The 16,671-nt window shown below is 65.6% G+C and overlaps 1 protein-coding gene across 3 annotated transcripts in view; it reads right to left on the bottom strand.

Annotated features, from left to right (window-relative positions):
• Positions 1 to 16,671, bottom strand: part of SLC12A5 (solute carrier family 12 member 5) — a 25,827-nt gene extending 9,156 nt beyond the window's left edge. For 2 of the 3 annotated variants that reach the window (XM_085520526.1, XM_015881905.3), the window contains exons 1-9: positions 16,434 to 16,671; positions 5,190 to 5,284; positions 4,814 to 4,945; positions 4,549 to 4,695; positions 3,951 to 4,005; positions 2,975 to 3,105; positions 2,587 to 2,828; positions 2,303 to 2,514; positions 804 to 971 (exon numbers count right to left, since the gene is read on the bottom strand). In XM_085520526.1, the coding sequence (XP_085376652.1) occupies positions 804 to 971; positions 2,303 to 2,514; positions 2,587 to 2,828; positions 2,975 to 3,105; positions 3,951 to 4,005; positions 4,549 to 4,695; positions 4,814 to 4,945; positions 5,190 to 5,284; positions 16,434 to 16,542 (1,291 nt within the window). In that variant the 5' untranslated portion in view covers positions 16,543 to 16,671. Of the gene's footprint in view, positions 1 to 803; positions 972 to 2,302; positions 2,515 to 2,586; positions 2,829 to 2,974; positions 3,106 to 3,950; positions 4,006 to 4,548; positions 4,696 to 4,813; positions 4,946 to 5,189; positions 5,285 to 11,405; positions 11,910 to 16,433 lie in introns of those variants that run through there. The other variant, XM_015881906.3, reaches the window with a different exon arrangement.

The raw sequence follows: 16,671 nt of genomic DNA, 5'->3' as shown, positions 1-16,671 counted from the left end.
CTGCTGGTAGGACGGCTCCAGCTCTGCTGTTCTAAGGGCCCAGATGGACACAGGGACCCCCGCCCACCTCACGCCCCCATCAGCACTTTCCCACCTGACCCACAGGCTGAGGCTACTAAAGGATTAGGTACAAAATCCACTGTTTGACTTGTTTCATCAGCCCTTAATTAACTCCAGCAGGGGAGTGAATGGCAGCGGCTGCAGGGTCTGATCATGGCTGGGACAAGACATGGTCTTTTCTGACCTTAACGATTCCAGTCCTATGGTGCTGTGGATCTGGCACAGCCCTGACATGTGTCCCCCATGAGCCCGGCTGCCACGTGCACAGCAGGTCCCGCAGTGGGGACGCAGCTACCTGTGGCTCAGCCTACATTATTGATGTGACACAAATCCATGCACAATCACACCATGCCGTAAGCAAGAACCAGGCAGGAGGGTACCAGGGGCAGCACATTGAGGGCACCACAGCACAGCTGAGAGCCATCAGCCCCAGGATCCAGCATCACCAGACCCAGCAGTGAGTGCAGAGATGGGACGGCCCACAGGGCTCCGGCTGAGCTCCCACATCCCACAAGGGTCCCACAGGGCTCCGCAGCGGGACTGGGGCAGGGGAGGGCTCCTCCTCCCCCGGGAGCTATAAATACCAGCACTGCGGGCACGTCAGCACACAGCGAGGCACCGGAGCTGCGTGGGAGGACGGGCTGTGATCCACCCCCGCACCAGAACCGGGCCCAACAGCAGCGCACGTGGGATCCGTGGGAGAGGCACAGCAGCACGTGTGAGAGGGGAACGGCAGCACCCACCTGTGACTGAGGGGAAGTAGATGCCCACGAGCAGCGTGAAGTAGGAGGTCATGTCACTGAAGACGTAGGGCTGGTCCATGTCCACCGGGGTGTCTGGGGGGCTGACAGAGGGCAGCCCCCGCTTCTCCACGATCACTCCCTTGGTCAGATAGGAGCTCCAAAGGTTCTCTATGAAGAGGCACAGCCACTGTGAGGACACATCCAGAGCACAGCCTGCACCCACAGCCACCTCCTTGAACCCTGCACCATCCCATCCCCTCTATGCCACGCAGCCATAGAGCTGATGGTGTGCGTGGAGGGCAGTGGGCAGCCCCAGCCCCTGGTGGGCCTCAGAAACATGCAGGCACCAGGGGTGGGTGGGTGTGTGACCAGGGCAGGTGTGTCCCGCTGCTGGCACTGTCCCTGTAAGATACTGGAGCAGCTGACGTGGGATTCCTGGAGCAAATAATTAAGAGGGTAATATAATTAATACCGATCAACACAGGTTTAAGGAAAGTGGATCGTGTCAAAGTAACTTGATAATGTTTTTGATGGGATTATAAGCGTGGGGCTGATGTAACAGGCTTAATGTCCCTGTGTGTGCTGCCTTGGTCACAGATTGCAGAGAAAAACTGGAGCAGCAGAAAGCAGCCAGCACGGCCAGGCAGGGGCAGCCAGCATCACCACAGCATTGCACTGGGGCTGCCACCCCATGCTATGGCCCTTCCCCATGTCCCCCAGACATCCCCAGGTGACAGCTGGGACTGACAGCCCCTGCTGCCACTGCAGCCCATCCTGCTGGGAAAGGCACATTGTCCACAGACAGAGATGGAGCCTGGGCTGCAGCCTGCCCCCGCCCTGCCCTGCAGCACAGAAAGCCCCCAGAAGCCCCCAAGCATCCAGCACACCCCCTGCATTCCCTTGGTCCATTGGCCTGGCAGCTGCAGCCCCAAGAGCTGTAACCCTGAGTGCCAACACCCCAAGTGTGGCACAGAGCATCGTCCTCCAGCACCCAGCTGAGGAACGTGAGCGCCTGGGAAACGCACCAGCAGCTCCAGAAAACAGGTCAGCAGCAGCTTCTCCCCATGCTGCCGAGGTGCTCTGTGCCCTGGCTGCCCTCCAGTGCCTGTGCTCCAGCAGTAGCAGCAGCACAGTACCCCCGAGGGGCGATTACTCCTCGCTAAACCTCAGATCAATATCCTGCCTTCCAATGGCTGAGAGGAAACAAAGGGAGGATTTATTCCTCCCCAGCCTCTGAGCATCACTCAGAGCTGTCAGGCTCGCACCAGCTGTGGCTCAGGTGGCCACAGCACCGGCCAGAGTCCCGCAGTGCAGCCATTCCTGCTGCCTGGTGCACCCGAGGGCAGAGTGTCTGCAGGCAGGGCTCACCACGCTCCCCATCACTGCCGTGCCAGGACTGGCTTTCTGCTCCATGCATCTGTCTGCACACCAACCCTCTGCCAGCCCCACGCAGAGCTGCCATGGTCCTGCTCATGCCTCCATCCCCGCCGCACACCCACCTTGGATGAGGCCACTGGCAGCTCCAGGGATGCCCTCGATCTCAGTCACGTTGTTCATGGTGAAATACTCATCACAGGTGGCGTTGAGGAAGCGGGAGGTACAGAAGAGCTCCCAGAGCTTGGAGCCCACCGTTTCGTTGCCCTCCACCACCACCTTGGTGCAGAGGTCAAAGCCGTGCCGCGAAAGGGTCCTGTTGCCCAGCAGGCAGATCCTGGCAGGGGGGTACAGGCACTCAGCAGCACATCCTCAGCCCAGCCCCCATCCCATGGCAGGTCGTACTCACGGGAAGCTCGGTGGGTCGAAGGCTGACTTGATGACACCGGCGTAGATGGCCAGGATGGAGAGGATGACGCAGCCCAGGAAGACCAGGGCAAACTTATTGACATATTTGACCCCCACGAACACCACGGTAGCCATGCAGGTCAGGACACAGGTGCCATAGACGCGCATGTTGTTGAGCATCGCAGCTGCCTCCCCGCTGGCATCCTCTGCCTTGAAGATGGCCATGGCGGGGAAGATGTAGGCCTGGAGGAAAGAGAGTCACTGCTTGGTGAAGGCAGCACTCCTGGCCCCCACCACACATCCATGACCCCCCCCAGCAGGTGAGGGCAGAGCCACCAGCCCACGACACGAGCCCTCAGCATCACATGGGCAAAGGCCACAGCACTCACCAGCAGGATCTCGATGGTGCCCAGGATGTACATGGCGCCAGCAAAGGTGGTGCCCAGGTAGAAGCAGAGCCCCACAGCCCCACCAAACTCAGGCCCCAGGGAGCGTGAGATCATGTAGTAGGAGCCGCCCGCTGTTGGAGAGAGCAGAGGTTGGTCCCTGGCAGCCCCCAGTAGGCTCCCCCAGTCCTCCCCGTGCCCCAGATGGGGCCAGGACCCCCAGCACTCTGCTTCAGCCGGCGGCAGCTCAGCCATCCCAAGCCCTGCACAGCTGAGCTGGCAGAACTGCTCGCAGGAGCCGGGCAGCTGGGCATGACGGCCGCAGGGAGACCTGTCCCCTGCGAAGCCACACAGGCACCGAGGCCCCAGGGACACGGGCCGTGCCCCGCTCCTTCCTCCCAGAGGAGCCCTTAGAGCCAGGCGGCAGCGATCGATGGCCCCGCGGCCGGCGGCAGGATGATAAATGGCATTAATTACAGCCGGAGCTGGGCTGCCAGCGCTGTGCTGAGCCCCGGCAGCGGCGGGGAAGGCACCGCTCCGGCTCTATGGAGCTGAACAGACGCTCAGGGGGCAGCCCCGGGCACCGCAGCGCTCAGCCCCCAGCAGCACGTTCCCGCACCCCGGCACCATCCTCCCCCTGCTCCTCGCCCGGCTCCGCTCGGGGAAGCGGCTCCCCCCGCGGCCGCCCCAGTCTGGCAGGAGGATCCGTGTCTGACGGCTCCCGCTGCCATCTGCACCTCACAGCTCTGGGGACGGGGTGGAGGCTCCAGCTCCGTGCTCACCCCCGGGGAACCCGCTCGGGGCTGGTGGCAGAGGGCCGGGACACGGCTGGCACTGACAGCTGCCATCCCCTGCACGGCACGGGGCAGCCCCGGTACCTGGCACAGCACTTCTGGGGCACGAAACCTGGCAGGAGCCCACCCCTGGGGGAGCCAGCACCCCATGCCCCGAGTACACACAGGCACAGCCTCAGGTCTACCTGGCACCACGCCGTTGGTGGCAATTGCACTCATGGAAATAGCCGTCAGCATCGTCTGCAGGAGGAAACACAGTGTCAGCATTGGGCAGAGCCCCCTTCCAGCTCAGGCGGGGGACAGGAGAGGGAACGGTGAGCAGAGACCATGGGGCAGCAGCAGGACTTGCCGCAGGGTGAGGACAAGAAGGCTGGGACATGGCACTGGCTGGGATGATGCTGTGCTGCCTGTGGGGCTCAGAGGGTACGTGGGCAATGGGGTCTCTGCCCACACACATTCCTCCCACCCAGCACATGCTGCAGGGCACCGTCCCAACAGGGCAGCCAGCTCCTGGGCACAGGGGTCTCAGACAATGGGCACCAACACCACAACCCACCCACACCCAGGTGCAATCTGGGTCACAGTTTGAACACTGTTCCACTCCCAGTTCCTCAGGGAAGCTGGGTGGTTTCTCCTTGCTAAGTGGAGCAGGAGCACCTGAGCTTGCTGAGCAGCAGTGAGTGCTGGCATGGGGAGCAAAGCCCAGCATGGGGGGAGCGAACACTCCTGGACCAGTGGGAGCCCCCAAGATGAGGATGAGGGGTGGGGGTTGGGGGCACTTACACAGGAGCAGCAAAGGAAGACCATGCAGAAAGATTCCATGATTCCAGCGATCCCCACCACCCAGGTGAGGCGCAGAAACAGGATGACCCCAAAAATGTTCTGCAGGCAGGGCAGGTAGACGCCCATGAAGGTGCCCATCCGTGGAGCCTGTGGAGGAAGCAGGGAGCCATCAGAGCTCAGGAGGGATCTGGTGCCCTGAGACAGGCCACAGCCTGGGCTGAAGGGGATGGGAGGAAGGAGCAGTGACTGCCCTGCAACCTCTCACCTGCACTGGCTTCTTTTTGCCCCCATCATTGTTCTCAGCTTCCTCATGCTCCCTGCTGCCCTGGGGCAGGTTGGTGTAGTTGGCCAGCCCGCTCAGCAGGGATGAGACCATCGGGCTGGTGTCCATCTCCTCCTGCAAAGAACAGAGCCCAAGAGCTGAGGTCCTGCACCACCCACACCCAGCACCCAGCGCACAGCAGAGCACTGCTCACACCAGGACAGCCACTGTGGCATGCTGCATTCTGCAGGCTGCATGCCCTTGGCCCGTGGCCACTGCAGGCCCTGCAGTGGGAGATCCTGCATGGGCTCCTCAGCGTCCCTGTCCCCATGACCACCTCCCCAGGTCCCATCTGGCCCAGGCCACCCGCATGCCCTACCTCGAAGAGGGCCATGTTCTTGCCATCGTACTCTTTTCCTTTCTCCAGGTCTGTGCTGTTGATGAAGGGACTGCTCTCCTTGGGATTGCCATCGCCTGCAGGATACGATGGAGAAGTAAACTGGCAGCCCCCAGCCCTGAGGAGCCACCCCCCCAAACCAGAGCCGCACAGCACTGACCGTCTGGGCTCACTGGAGCGCACCCACAGAGCCAGCACCAGGCAGAGTGAGTGGTGTGGATCCAGGGGGAACCGGGCAACCCAGCATCCCACAGCAACTCACAGCGCTGATCCCTGATACGGCCCACAGGGCTGGGACACACCCGGTATTGAGGGCTGCCCCACAGCACTACCCAAAGCCTGCAGAGCCCATTGCTCCACCAGGATGGGGCTGCCGTGCTGCATAATGACCTCGCACAGAAGACGCCCAGAGTCGGGCTTAATAGCAAAGAAAGCAGCAGAGAGCTGCAGAGCAGCAGAAATAAATCAGGCTGGAAATAAAGCGGCAGCTAGCATGGATGCCATTTGAATGGCGCATTTCTCAGCACCGAGGCAGAACAGAGAGGCCAGGCTGTGTGAGCAGTGTGTAGGGCTGGGAAATGCCCATGAACCAAACGGAGCAGAGCATGGTGTGAGCTCACCCACATGGCACAGGAACCAGGGCAGGACAGCAGCAGGGCCGGGCAAGCTCTGTGCATGGAGCACCCTAGAGCTGCCCTGCGCCCACAGCCAACACTGAACACAGAGCTCAGGAAGGCCTGGAGCTGTGGGGAGGTGCATGGGCTGCCATGAGCCGGGGTGAGCAGCAGCCAGGACAGACCCAGCACGCTGGGAGCACAGCGCTGCTTTGAAGGCTGTCTGCTCCCGATGGTTGACTCATTTTGGGGTTCAGCGGAGCAAGTTCTCCTGCATGCAGCCATGATTCACCACCTGCAGCCCCTCCTGGCTGGCTGGGGGGCAAAACCCCCGACACCATGGGTGATGCTGACCCCATGCGCTCCCACCCCACCACCACCATTCAGCCAACAGCAGGGCTGGAGCTGCGGTCCCCATGGTGCCACACCACAGAGGGCAGCCCACACCCACTGCCCAGGCACCGCTCGTGGGGCCGTCAGTGTGGGGCAGTGCTCCTGCCCAGCTGGTTCTGCCAAAAGCATCATGTAAAGTGCATGTTACATAAGAGCTGCATGCACAGGCAGACACCGTCCTGGCCCCCATCACCTCAATCCACAGCCTGGGCCCTGGGGAGCATGGAAATGCTATAAACATAATGCAAACAGGGACACCCACCCCTGCCAGCCCCGGGACCCCAGCCTCAGAATGGGCCCATGGTGGTGAGGGGCTGGGGGGTGTCTGCACTCTTCTCTCCGGAGTGCACACAGCCCCACTACACGGGGACACACGGGGGACATGCAGAGGGACACACGGGGACACGTGGGGGCAGCGGGGTGGGGGTGGGCAGCCCAGAAGAGCTTTGGGACCCCCACAGTGTGAGCGGAGCCGCGGGGCCTCGCCTCACCGCCTGCTACCCGGCCGACGACATCACCACGCTGGTTTCTATGGGAACAGCGAGCCACGGCTGCCTCTGCTCCTGCTCTTATGTAACAGCACAGCCGGACAGACGCCGGACCCCACGGCACCGCACAGCACCGCACAGCACCGCAACCCACCAGCATCCTGCGGGCACACAGCCAGGCCCCAGGACCCCACATCACCACAGCCCCATAGGGCCAACACTGCCCAGCTCCTGGTGATGGAGCACAGCCTCACCATGGGGCATCCACACTGCCCTGCTGCCCTGACCTGCCAGCACCGTCACTGCACCCCAAGACCGTCCTGATGCCCCCTTGTCCCCCCAGCCCCATCTCAGAACACTGACAGCACCAGGGCAGGGCCCTGAGCCCAGGATCTTGGGTTCAGGCTCCTGCTGTGCCACACAGCCCAGTGCCCCTGTTGTGGGCAGTGCCCCACAGCCTCACAATCCAAAGCTGACCCCCACAGCCCCACAGAACAACAGTGCTGGCTCCATTCTGGCTGCCAGGAGCCCCTCGCCTGGTGGTGCCAACCAGCAGAACTAACACCAGGAGAGGCCCAAAGTGGCCACTGTAGGTGGGGGCACAGGGCTGCTCAGCTTTGCTGTCCTCAGGGTGCAGCCCAGGCCCCCTCCCCATCTCTGCAGGCTGGAAGGAGTTAAGTGCCACAGCTGCGGGGTCCCAGGTGACGGCTGTGCTCCCCGCTCCTGCTGGAGACCATTTTGCCGCAGAGGGGCTGGTGCAGCCTCTTCCAGGCGGCTGTCAGAGGATTTGTGGTCTGTGCAGAGCCGGGCAGGGGCACAGCAGCCCACCCTGCGCAGGGACGCCCCAAACCCCATCACTGCTACTGAAGCCGGACCTGCCCGAGGCACCGAGTGTGGCACCCCCAGGACACTGCAGGCTGCCAGCTGACCCCGATGCCCACGGGCCGACACGTTCCCATCACCCCAGCACTGCCCAGGGCCACGCAGCATGGGAGCAGAGCCGAGCCGTGCCAGGCTTCGATCCCGGCGCCGAGCCGCCCCCCTCCCCAGGGATCACTCAACATGAATCGGCCTTTTAATTTGCTGCGGCGGCTGGAAGGGCTCGCGGCTGGGTTGCTGGCAGGGAACCACGGCCCCGGCGTGGCGACCACGTAATGCTGCTCGCGGCAGGGCTCCCCGCCGGCCCTGCATGCTGGGGACATCCCAGCACCCAGCCCACACCCCGCTGGGGACTCGGAGCTGTGGGACCGCCCCTGCGTGCCCACGGCCATCCCGTGGGGCAGCACCAGGCAGGGCTGCGGCACCCACCATGATGTGATCTCTCCGTGGCTTTTTATTCAGCTCTCAGTTGTGTTGGGAAGCATCATGTCCCTTATCCCAAATCCTCCGTAATCGTTTTACACAGCGCAGGGACTGAGCACTAACGAAGGGTGGGAGGGGGGGGAGGGAGCCAGGCAGCCAAATCCTGAGGGTTAATTTAGCAGAGATGCTGCCAGGGCTGCAGCCAGCCTGTCCCCCCTGCAGAACACTGCCAGCATGTCCAGCCCTGGAGCTGGGGGCTGCAACCCCTGGATAGGTGGGAGCAGCAGGCAAGAGGGGGATGCTGACGGGGCAGCTCCCACCCCATACCAACACTTGCCCCTGGGTTTGTGCTGCTGGATGCTGCCCCCACCCCAACCTGGCTCCAGCTGGCATCCCCTCCTGCACTGCCCCTCTGCAGGGTTGGCACTGCGTGTCCCCTACCCCTGCTTTGGCACCAGACAGTGCCACTGGGACCTACGCCTGCAGGAGGCACTTCCAGCCCTGCATCGGCACAGCACCAGCCAAGTCACAGCCCTCCAGCCCCAGGAGCAGGACAAGGAGCAGGGCGATGCCTGCCTGCTTTGCGCAAGCTGCCCAGGCCATGGGGCTGTGCTGGAGCTCCTCCCCAGGAGCACAGGGCACCTTGACTTTTGCCAGAGAGTTCGCTGGCACTGGCTGGCAGCAGACTGCTCCAGCTCCCTGGGACTCTGCCCAGGGCTGTCTGCAAGGAGCAGCCCCCAGGTCACGCCAGCACTTCTGTGCATCCCTGTGGGCCGGCAAGCACATGGGCAAGCACGTGTCCCCCAGCTGATAGCCCCAGCTGCTGCCATGTTGCAGGAGCTCCTGCCTGGGGGTGGCCACAGCGCTGTTCTGTCCCCTCCGGCCATCCAGGGCACTCGGCCATGCATGCACTGGTCCTGGCATTGACCCTCAGCCCTGGGGTGCTGTAAGGTCCTGCAGTGCCAGGATCACTGCAGCACAGAAGAGGTGCAATGCCCACCCCCCCTTCCCCCGGTGACACTGCCCCTGCAGCTGGCCAGCATGCCGAGCGGCCGTTTGGGGTGGATTCTTTCACTGCCTGACCCAAATTAGACCAACTGCTACTTCAGACCTATCCTCTTCCTTCCTAAACCCAGGATTATCCTCTCTTTGATCAGCCGGCCCTGCAGGCTCAGGATTTCCAGCACAGGCGCTTTGGCTGGCTGCATTTAAACAGCTTCCCAGATTCTCCCATAGCCTGAGCCCTGTCATGGGAATGGCCGCAGAATGATGCTACAGCCAAGATCCACACCCCGACTCTCCTCTCCTCGGACAGCCAGGTGCCTCCAGCCCAGAGCACAGGTATCTGCAGCAGGGCTGCATCTGACATCCCCATGCCCAGAGCAGAGCGGTGCACACAGCCAGCCCTATGTCACACTGCAGCCCTGCCTGCTGCCCTGCTCCTGTCCCCTCCCCAGGGCTGCTCCTGGCCCTGCTCTCGCTGGGCTGTCAGCACTGGATCCCATCCAGCCCTTGTCACCAAAGCATTCTCTTAAGCCACCCAGAACAAGGACCTGCAGAAGGGCTGCTGTTTGGCCTTGGGACACAAATGGCACTAGTGGAGGACCAGGGATTCTGCAGCACCTTGTCTGCGTGTCTCAGCAGGCATCACAGGGCCTGAAAGAGCCGGAGGTGTCCCTGCTGGCAAGCATCGGCTCTGCCACCCTGAGATGGGACATCACCATCCCTAGACAGACCTGGGCAGGGAGTGCTGCGGGGCCCCTGGCAAGGCACAGGAGAAGCACAGCCCCCGCAGCAGCCACCAGAGTCCTCCACCCCCACCACCCCCGGTACAGGTGCGAGGGGGGAGGGCCCTGCAGCACCTCTCCCCTGCACCCTCCTCTGCTCTCCAGCCCCACGGAGTCACACACCTCCTCCAGCCCCGCACCAGCAGCCCCACAAGCACCACCTAACTCAGCTCAGCCCCAGAGACAGTTTGCATGACCCATCTATAGCGGTACCACATCCAACCTCACAGCCAGACCCCAGAAACGCAGCCTGCAAGCAGCAGGGCAGGCACACCTGCCTCCATGCAACCCAGCATTGCCACAATGGAGACGCAATGAACAACACGGCCCCTGCTGCTGCATAGGGCAAAGGGTCAGAGCCAGGGAAAGGTTTGGCTGGTGGGGCAGCACAGCTCCACCTGGCCGGGCAAGGTGACCCCGAAAACTCCTGCCAACCCTGACCTTGAGTGCAGCCGTGAATAAACAAGCAGATAAACAAGAGCCGGGCTGTGGAGCACACACCAAAAGCGTTGTGTGTGGCAATGCCTGGAGCCCTGCTGCAGGCAGCCGGGAACTCACACTGCAACTGTCGGTCCGGCTGCCCCCTCGAGGCCCTCCCGGCCGGGGCTTTCGACAGACCCTGTAAGGGGACGTGGAGGGAGTGGGGGCGGCCAGAGTGGTACCGCAGGATGCCCCGAGCTCACGGCTGCATTCTCCTGGCCCGTTCCCGTGCCTGCCAGCAACACCCGTGAAAGAGGATGCTGCATTCGCCCTGCTGACGGGAAGCCGGGGACTGCACCCGTGCAGCTCGGCTTTGCCGGGGGTCAGGGAGCACGGGGGCCAGGGTTCCGCTTAAAGCAGCGAACGCTGCGGCCCCAAAGCCCCCCGGGGGACTGCAGCCCCGGCCCGTCTCCGCGGCGGCCCCGGCGGCTGCACTGCGCACGGCTTCAGCACCGCGGACAGCGGCAGCACCGGGCCCGGGCTGGGGGGGGCGGTGAGACGGAGAAACGGGACCGAAAGCGGCAACCGGGGGTGGGGGAAGCGAGGAGGGATGGGGGCGGCTGGGGGCGGCTGGGGGGGCCGGAGGAGGCAGGAGGTGGTGCGGGGCGGCAGCGGGAGGGGAGTGCAGGGGGCGGCAGCCGGGATGGGGCCGTCGCAGAGATCTCTGCAGCGGCGCGGCACGAGCGGGCTGGGGCAGCACCTCCGGGGGCCGCCCGGGAAGGGACAGAGGCCGGAGAGCAGTCCCGGCCCCGGGGGGAGGCTCCGCGGCGAGCCCGGTCCGGCCCGGCCGCTCCCCGGGACTGCGGCAGCTGCGGGGCCGGGCGGGCGGCGGAGGCGGCTCGGTGCGGGGGCGCCAACGCGGGAAGCCGCAGCCGCCACCGGCAGCGGGAGCGGGACCGCCCGCACCGCCCGCACCGCCCGCACAGCCGCAGCCCCGCGGGGCCCGGCTCGGGCAGCTCCCGGACCCGCACCGCGGCGTCGCGTGGTCGCCGAGCAGCAGCCGCCGTCGCGGCCGGTCACCATCTCCCCGAGCCTCTGCGGCCCCGCGCAGCTCCCGGCTCTGCCCGCGTCCTCTCGGTTCCGGCCCCGCAGCCCCCTGCCGCCGCTCCCCGACGCCCTCGGGCTTCCCCTTACCTTGGCTCGCCCCCCCGTCGCCGTCCTCGCAGTCCGTCAGGTTATTCAGCATGGCCGCTGCCCGCCGCCTCGCTCGGGGCTGCTCCGGTCGCTCCTAGGGCGGCTGCCAGGGATTTGCTTCTTCCCAGGGGCCAGTGCCTCGCACTGCAACAAGCCGCCTTCCCTCCGCGCCTTTCTCTGCCTCTCTGGCTGGATGTAGGAGGAGGCTGCAGTGCAGAGATGCCTCAATGCACAGACTCACACGCTCACTCACTCCCAGCAGCAGCGGCGGAGCCCAGCCTGACTACACACTTCATCATGTATTCAGGAGGCATTATCCCCTGTCGGGTTTTTGGGGAGGGGAGCGGTGGCAGGCAGAGGCGAGGGAGGGGGAAGGAGCTGTAGCAGAGCCGCCCGCTGCCTCCCCGGGCTCAGCCAGGGCTGGGGGAGGAATTAGGGCACTCGAGTGGCTGCAGGTGCCCCCCCACAGCTGGCGCAGCACCGCGTCCCTTCCGCAGCCCGGGCGCTGCCCATGGACCTGGCACTCCCCCGCCAGGACGTGAGACTGAGCCCTGCGACATCGGGACTAACACCTGCCCAGGGGACAAGGAGAGGGGTCAGGGCAGCCCTGGCCACGGCAGCCCCCAGCTCCGATGGGAAGCGGGGGGCTCGGCAAGGACTCAGCTCAGGCAGCCCCCCCCCCCAAAGCCAGAACACTAACCCAGGGCTGTGCCTTCCAGCCCAGCACCACCACCAGCCTGCAGCGGTGCCATCATCTGGGTGAGCCCTGGCAAGCTGGGCACAGCCGGGCCACCAGGAGCGGGGTGTGCACTGGCCAAGGCTGCAGCAGGCAAAGCAGAGTGGGGAAAGCTGCCCCTGAGGGGCACAAGCTGAGAATGAACACAACTGATGAGAGTACAAGGGTCCCAGGGGTGCCCCCTCCTCCAGGTACATCCTCACGCAGAGCCCCGTCCCTCAGGTACGCAGCAATATGGACATGGAGCCGGGGGCTGCCCTGGAGGGCTGCGGCTGTGCTGATCCAGGGCCAGCACGGGATCCGGGTGGAAATGGCTCTCGGTGCAGTTTGGGGCAGGGCTGTGACAGGGACACTGTGCTGACCCCGAGGTCACCCCACAGCCCGTTCTCCTCTCAGTTGCTCAGTCCAGGAGGATCCCAGAAGCAGAGCTGGCTGCAGCTCCCGGCATCTCCTCAGGAGCGGGTTGAGATCATGACAGCCCGCTGGCGTTAGTTACTTCTTGACGGCTGTAATTAATTGTTTACTTTCTCCTGGTATGGAGCCAGCTGCTCTGCAGCGCGGATGCTCCCAGCCCTCACCTTGCAGGGGTTGGCTCCGCTGCCCTTCCCCAGCCCTGCCCCACTGTGGGGCCGGGACCCTGGGAAGGTGGGGCTCGGCATAGCCACAGCCCTCAGTGCCCAGCACAGTGGGGCACAGCGCAGCACTGCACAGCCCTAAGGAGCCCCACAGCATGGGGGCACCCCCAGAGAGCATGGGCAGGGTGCAGCCTCAGCACCCACAGCAGTGGTGCTTCATTCACCAAGAGGGAGCTGAGCAGGGCTGCCCTGAGCCCAGGGATGGAGCAGCCTAACGCCAGTGGGATGGAGTGGGCAGGACTCCAGCGTGTTTGCAGGGCTGGGGGGTGTGCAGGGCCATCCCACCACAGCAAGAGCCAAGCACTGAGGTGTCAGCTTTGCGCAGGAGGCCGCGGAACGTGGGCTCGACGCAAGAGGGATTTTCCTGCTAAAGCAGATGGGGGGGAGAAAAGGGGAGGGGGGGGGGCGAGCACGTGAAAGACCACTAATCCCCTAATCCCTGGATTATGGCTCCATTTCAGGGGCTGGGATTTGCCAGCAGTGCGGGGGTTGAGACATCGACTGCGCTCACTTCACTTGTGCACGGGCTCCCTCCAGCATGGGGCAGGGCACAGGACACATGGAGCGTGCTGGGAGCCCAGCATGGTGCTGGTCCATCTCCAGGAGGCTGCAGCTCAGGGGTCTGATGTGGGCAGGGTTTGGGGCTGGGACACGTGGCCCCTGCATGCTGCACTCTGCTGCTCCATGGCCTTGGCGCAGCTGGCAGCGCCCAGAAGCAGAGCAGCAGCAGGGCTGCAGCAGCACGAGGCACGGGCAGGGAACAGGGTTTGGAGGGCGGCAGGTGGCTGTCCGCAGGCACAGGGCCCTGCCATCAGCTGCAAGTGGCCCCCGCGCCAGGGAGCACGCAGGCACCTGGCTTTGGGCCAGGCATGGCATCAGTGCCCCACTTACAGCAAGCTGCTGGGGAGCGACAAGGGGAAGGATCTGCTGTGACACGGCCCCGCGGGCAGCACGAAGCTGGCACGGCACGGACACCTCGCAGCCCCCCTGTGTGCCCTCAGCTACCCTGTACCGAGCCTGAGCTGTGTGAGACCCTGATGGCAGCCACAGCCAGGACCCACAGCACAGCCCCACACCACTGACAGCCCCAGCCTAGCCCCGCTCTGACTGGATGGGAGCTGTGTGAGATACTCAGGCGCCTGCCCACGGGCACAGTTCAGCTTGATGGCAAACTGGCATCACCTGGCCCAGGCACAGTGAGCAGCCCCCCACACATAGCAACACCCCCCGGCTGTTTGAATAACACCTCCCCCAGACCCCTGGCCCTGTGTCTTTGCTCTCCTCGTGTCTCTGTGCTGGGGCAGTGAGAAGGGGCTCCATGCAGAACCGCTCCTCGCACACAGCCACGTCTGCCCCACACCCGGTGCCTCAAGGAGGGGGAAGATGGGAAACTGTGTAGGCTGCGCTGTGGGACTGGAGGTTCCTGCCTCGCTGCACCCAAACACCCCCCAGCTCTGCAGATCTGTCTGTGGCTGGGTGTCCCCACGGTCAGGATGCCACAAGGGCTGCGGATGCCCCAGCACAGCACAGCCACCCCACAACCCCTGCACACAGCGGGGCCGGGAGGATGGATCCAACCATCCCCAAAGCATCATGGAACAGCGAAAAGAGATGACATCGGGGCCAGTTGCCATGGCAAAGAGAGAGGCTGCTTAACCAGTTGGTTTCCATAGCGACTTCCACGGAGCCTGGCTGCCCGAGGACACGGGGGGGCTCACTCCAGGGATGCCCCTTCACACCCCACGTCAGATGCCCCCCCACATCGCCACCTGCCCCCACTTGGCCCCGTGCTGCCAACCCACAGCCTGCAGAGTGGGGGTCGATCGTAGAGCCATCATAACGATGAGAAGGACCCTGGGGAGCTCCCCCAGGACAGCACCCTCGTGGGGAGGCCGACCGAATGGCAACAGGGCTCAGCGCTTCGGCTCCGGCTACGGGAGGACCCCGCACAGCCCCGCACAGCCCCGCACAGCCCCGCACAGCCCCGCTCAGCCCCGCACCGCGCCGCGCTGCAGGGGGCGGCCCCCCGTGGGCTGCAGCCGTTCCAGGACCCCGGGAGCGCCCCCGGCCCTCCGCATCCCGGAGTTGCCACGGCAACCGGGCCCGGGAACGGAGCCGGCCCCCTACCGCACTCGGGGCTATTTCGGGAACGGCTGCGGGGAGGGGCCGGGAGGGGCGGGGTCACGTCGATCAACCCCCTCCCATCGCTGCCCCTCCCCGCCCCCGCCGCTCCGGAGCCAGCAGCGGCCTCTGGCGGCGAGCTGAGCCGAGCTGAGCGACCCCTCCCGCCCCCCACGGCCCCCCGGGACCCCACGGCCGCGCACCAACCCAACCAACACCAACCAACGACGCGCGGCTTCGCTGACGCCCCACGGCCCCACACACGCTGCCGACACCTCCATGGGGAGCACCGCACCCGCCCCCACCTCCCGTCGGGGCTCCCCGGTCAAAGCGGGGGCAGAGCGGCTTTCAACAAGCGGCCCCCAGCCCGTGGGCTCCCGTACCCACACGCAGCAGTTCCTCTAGCAGGCTGGGACCCCGCGTGAGACCCACAGTGATGTTCCCAGGCCCCACCATCCCGCTCCAGGCTGCCATGAGGGCCGGCGGTGCCGGGGGGCTGCTCAGACCGCCCCAACCTGGTGTGGGGCAGCGGCACGGCCGGGTGCAGCCCCCACAGCCCCCGCAGGCCCCAGCACTCCCAGCCCTGCCCGGGTTGGGGGCTGCGGGGCCGGTCCCAGGCAGTTGCTGGCGGTGCTGGGCTGCGCTGTCCTCTGCGAGGGCACAAGGTCACGGCTCTGCTGGGACCCAGCGGAGGCCCCTGGGGGTCTCCAGCCCCACGGTTCCCCCACATTCCCGCACACTCTCACTTCTACCCGCCCTGCACCCGGCCCTCAGACACCCACCCACCAGCTCCCGGTCCAGCACCCGTTGCTGCGTTCCCTCTCAGGGCCCATCCACCCAGGAGCTGCGGGATGGATGGCGGTCCACAACCAGCAGCCGTGGGATGAGGCCGGAGCACACTGTGGGGCACAGCTCAGCTCGGGCATCCCACCGCCCACCCGCCCCCACCCACATTCGCCCTTTGGCAAGGCCGCAAGGTCACAGCCCCGCGCTGCCCCCGGTTGGGTTTCTGGGATCGATAAGGCTCCGGTGACAGCTGCGATGACGGCGCAGCCTCAGCACTGTCCCCTGGGCACCACGAGGCGACAGTTGGACGCAGCACCAGCGCCCAGCCCACAGCCTGGCACCGTGGGGCTCACAGCATCCCAGCCCCACTGCCCCATCCCCATGAGCCTCCCCTGGGTGAGGGGTGGGCAGCCCACGTCCCCCACCCATTACATCCCCCCACCGTGCACCTCTGTTCCGACCCGCACACCCCGGTGCTGCCCGGTGCATCGCCCCCAATGGTCCCCGCGTCCCCATAAGGAGATGGGCACGGAGCGCACCCCTGGGGGAGGCCCTGCCCACGTTCGGAGCTCTGTGCCCTGCACCCCTCACCGCCAGCCCCTCACCCCACTCTGAGCCTCTCAGGGACCCCGGGCCCGGAGCTGCAGTCTCGGGGTGCCCCGACGGCCCCGCCCCGCACCCCGCTTTGTGCCGGCCCTGCCCCTCCATCCCTCCCCGCCGACCCTCCCCACCGGCCGCCGCCACTCTCACCTTTACCATCGCGGCCGTGCGGGCGGTTCTCCCCCGCCCCGCGGGACGCGCCCCGAGCCCCGGCCGGGCCCTCGCGGGGCAGCGCGGTGACGGTGAAGCGCCGGCTCATGGCCCCGCCGCCACAAGTGGCTCCGGGCTCCGGCTGCAGCGGGTGCGCGGCCGCCGCCGGGCGCTGACCGGGGTCCTAGTGCCCGCGGCACCGCCCGCCGCGCCGCCCCGCTCGGTGAGCGCTGCCCGG

The sequence above is a fragment of the Coturnix japonica genome, chromosome 19, assembly GCF_054131305.1.
Source record: "Coturnix japonica strain WE chromosome 19, WE-NBRP24, whole genome shotgun sequence".
Lineage (NCBI taxonomy): Eukaryota > Metazoa > Chordata > Aves > Galliformes > Phasianidae > Coturnix > Coturnix japonica.
Note: the sequence above shows the minus strand (reverse complement) of the source record. Positions and strands in the feature narration are given on the sequence as shown.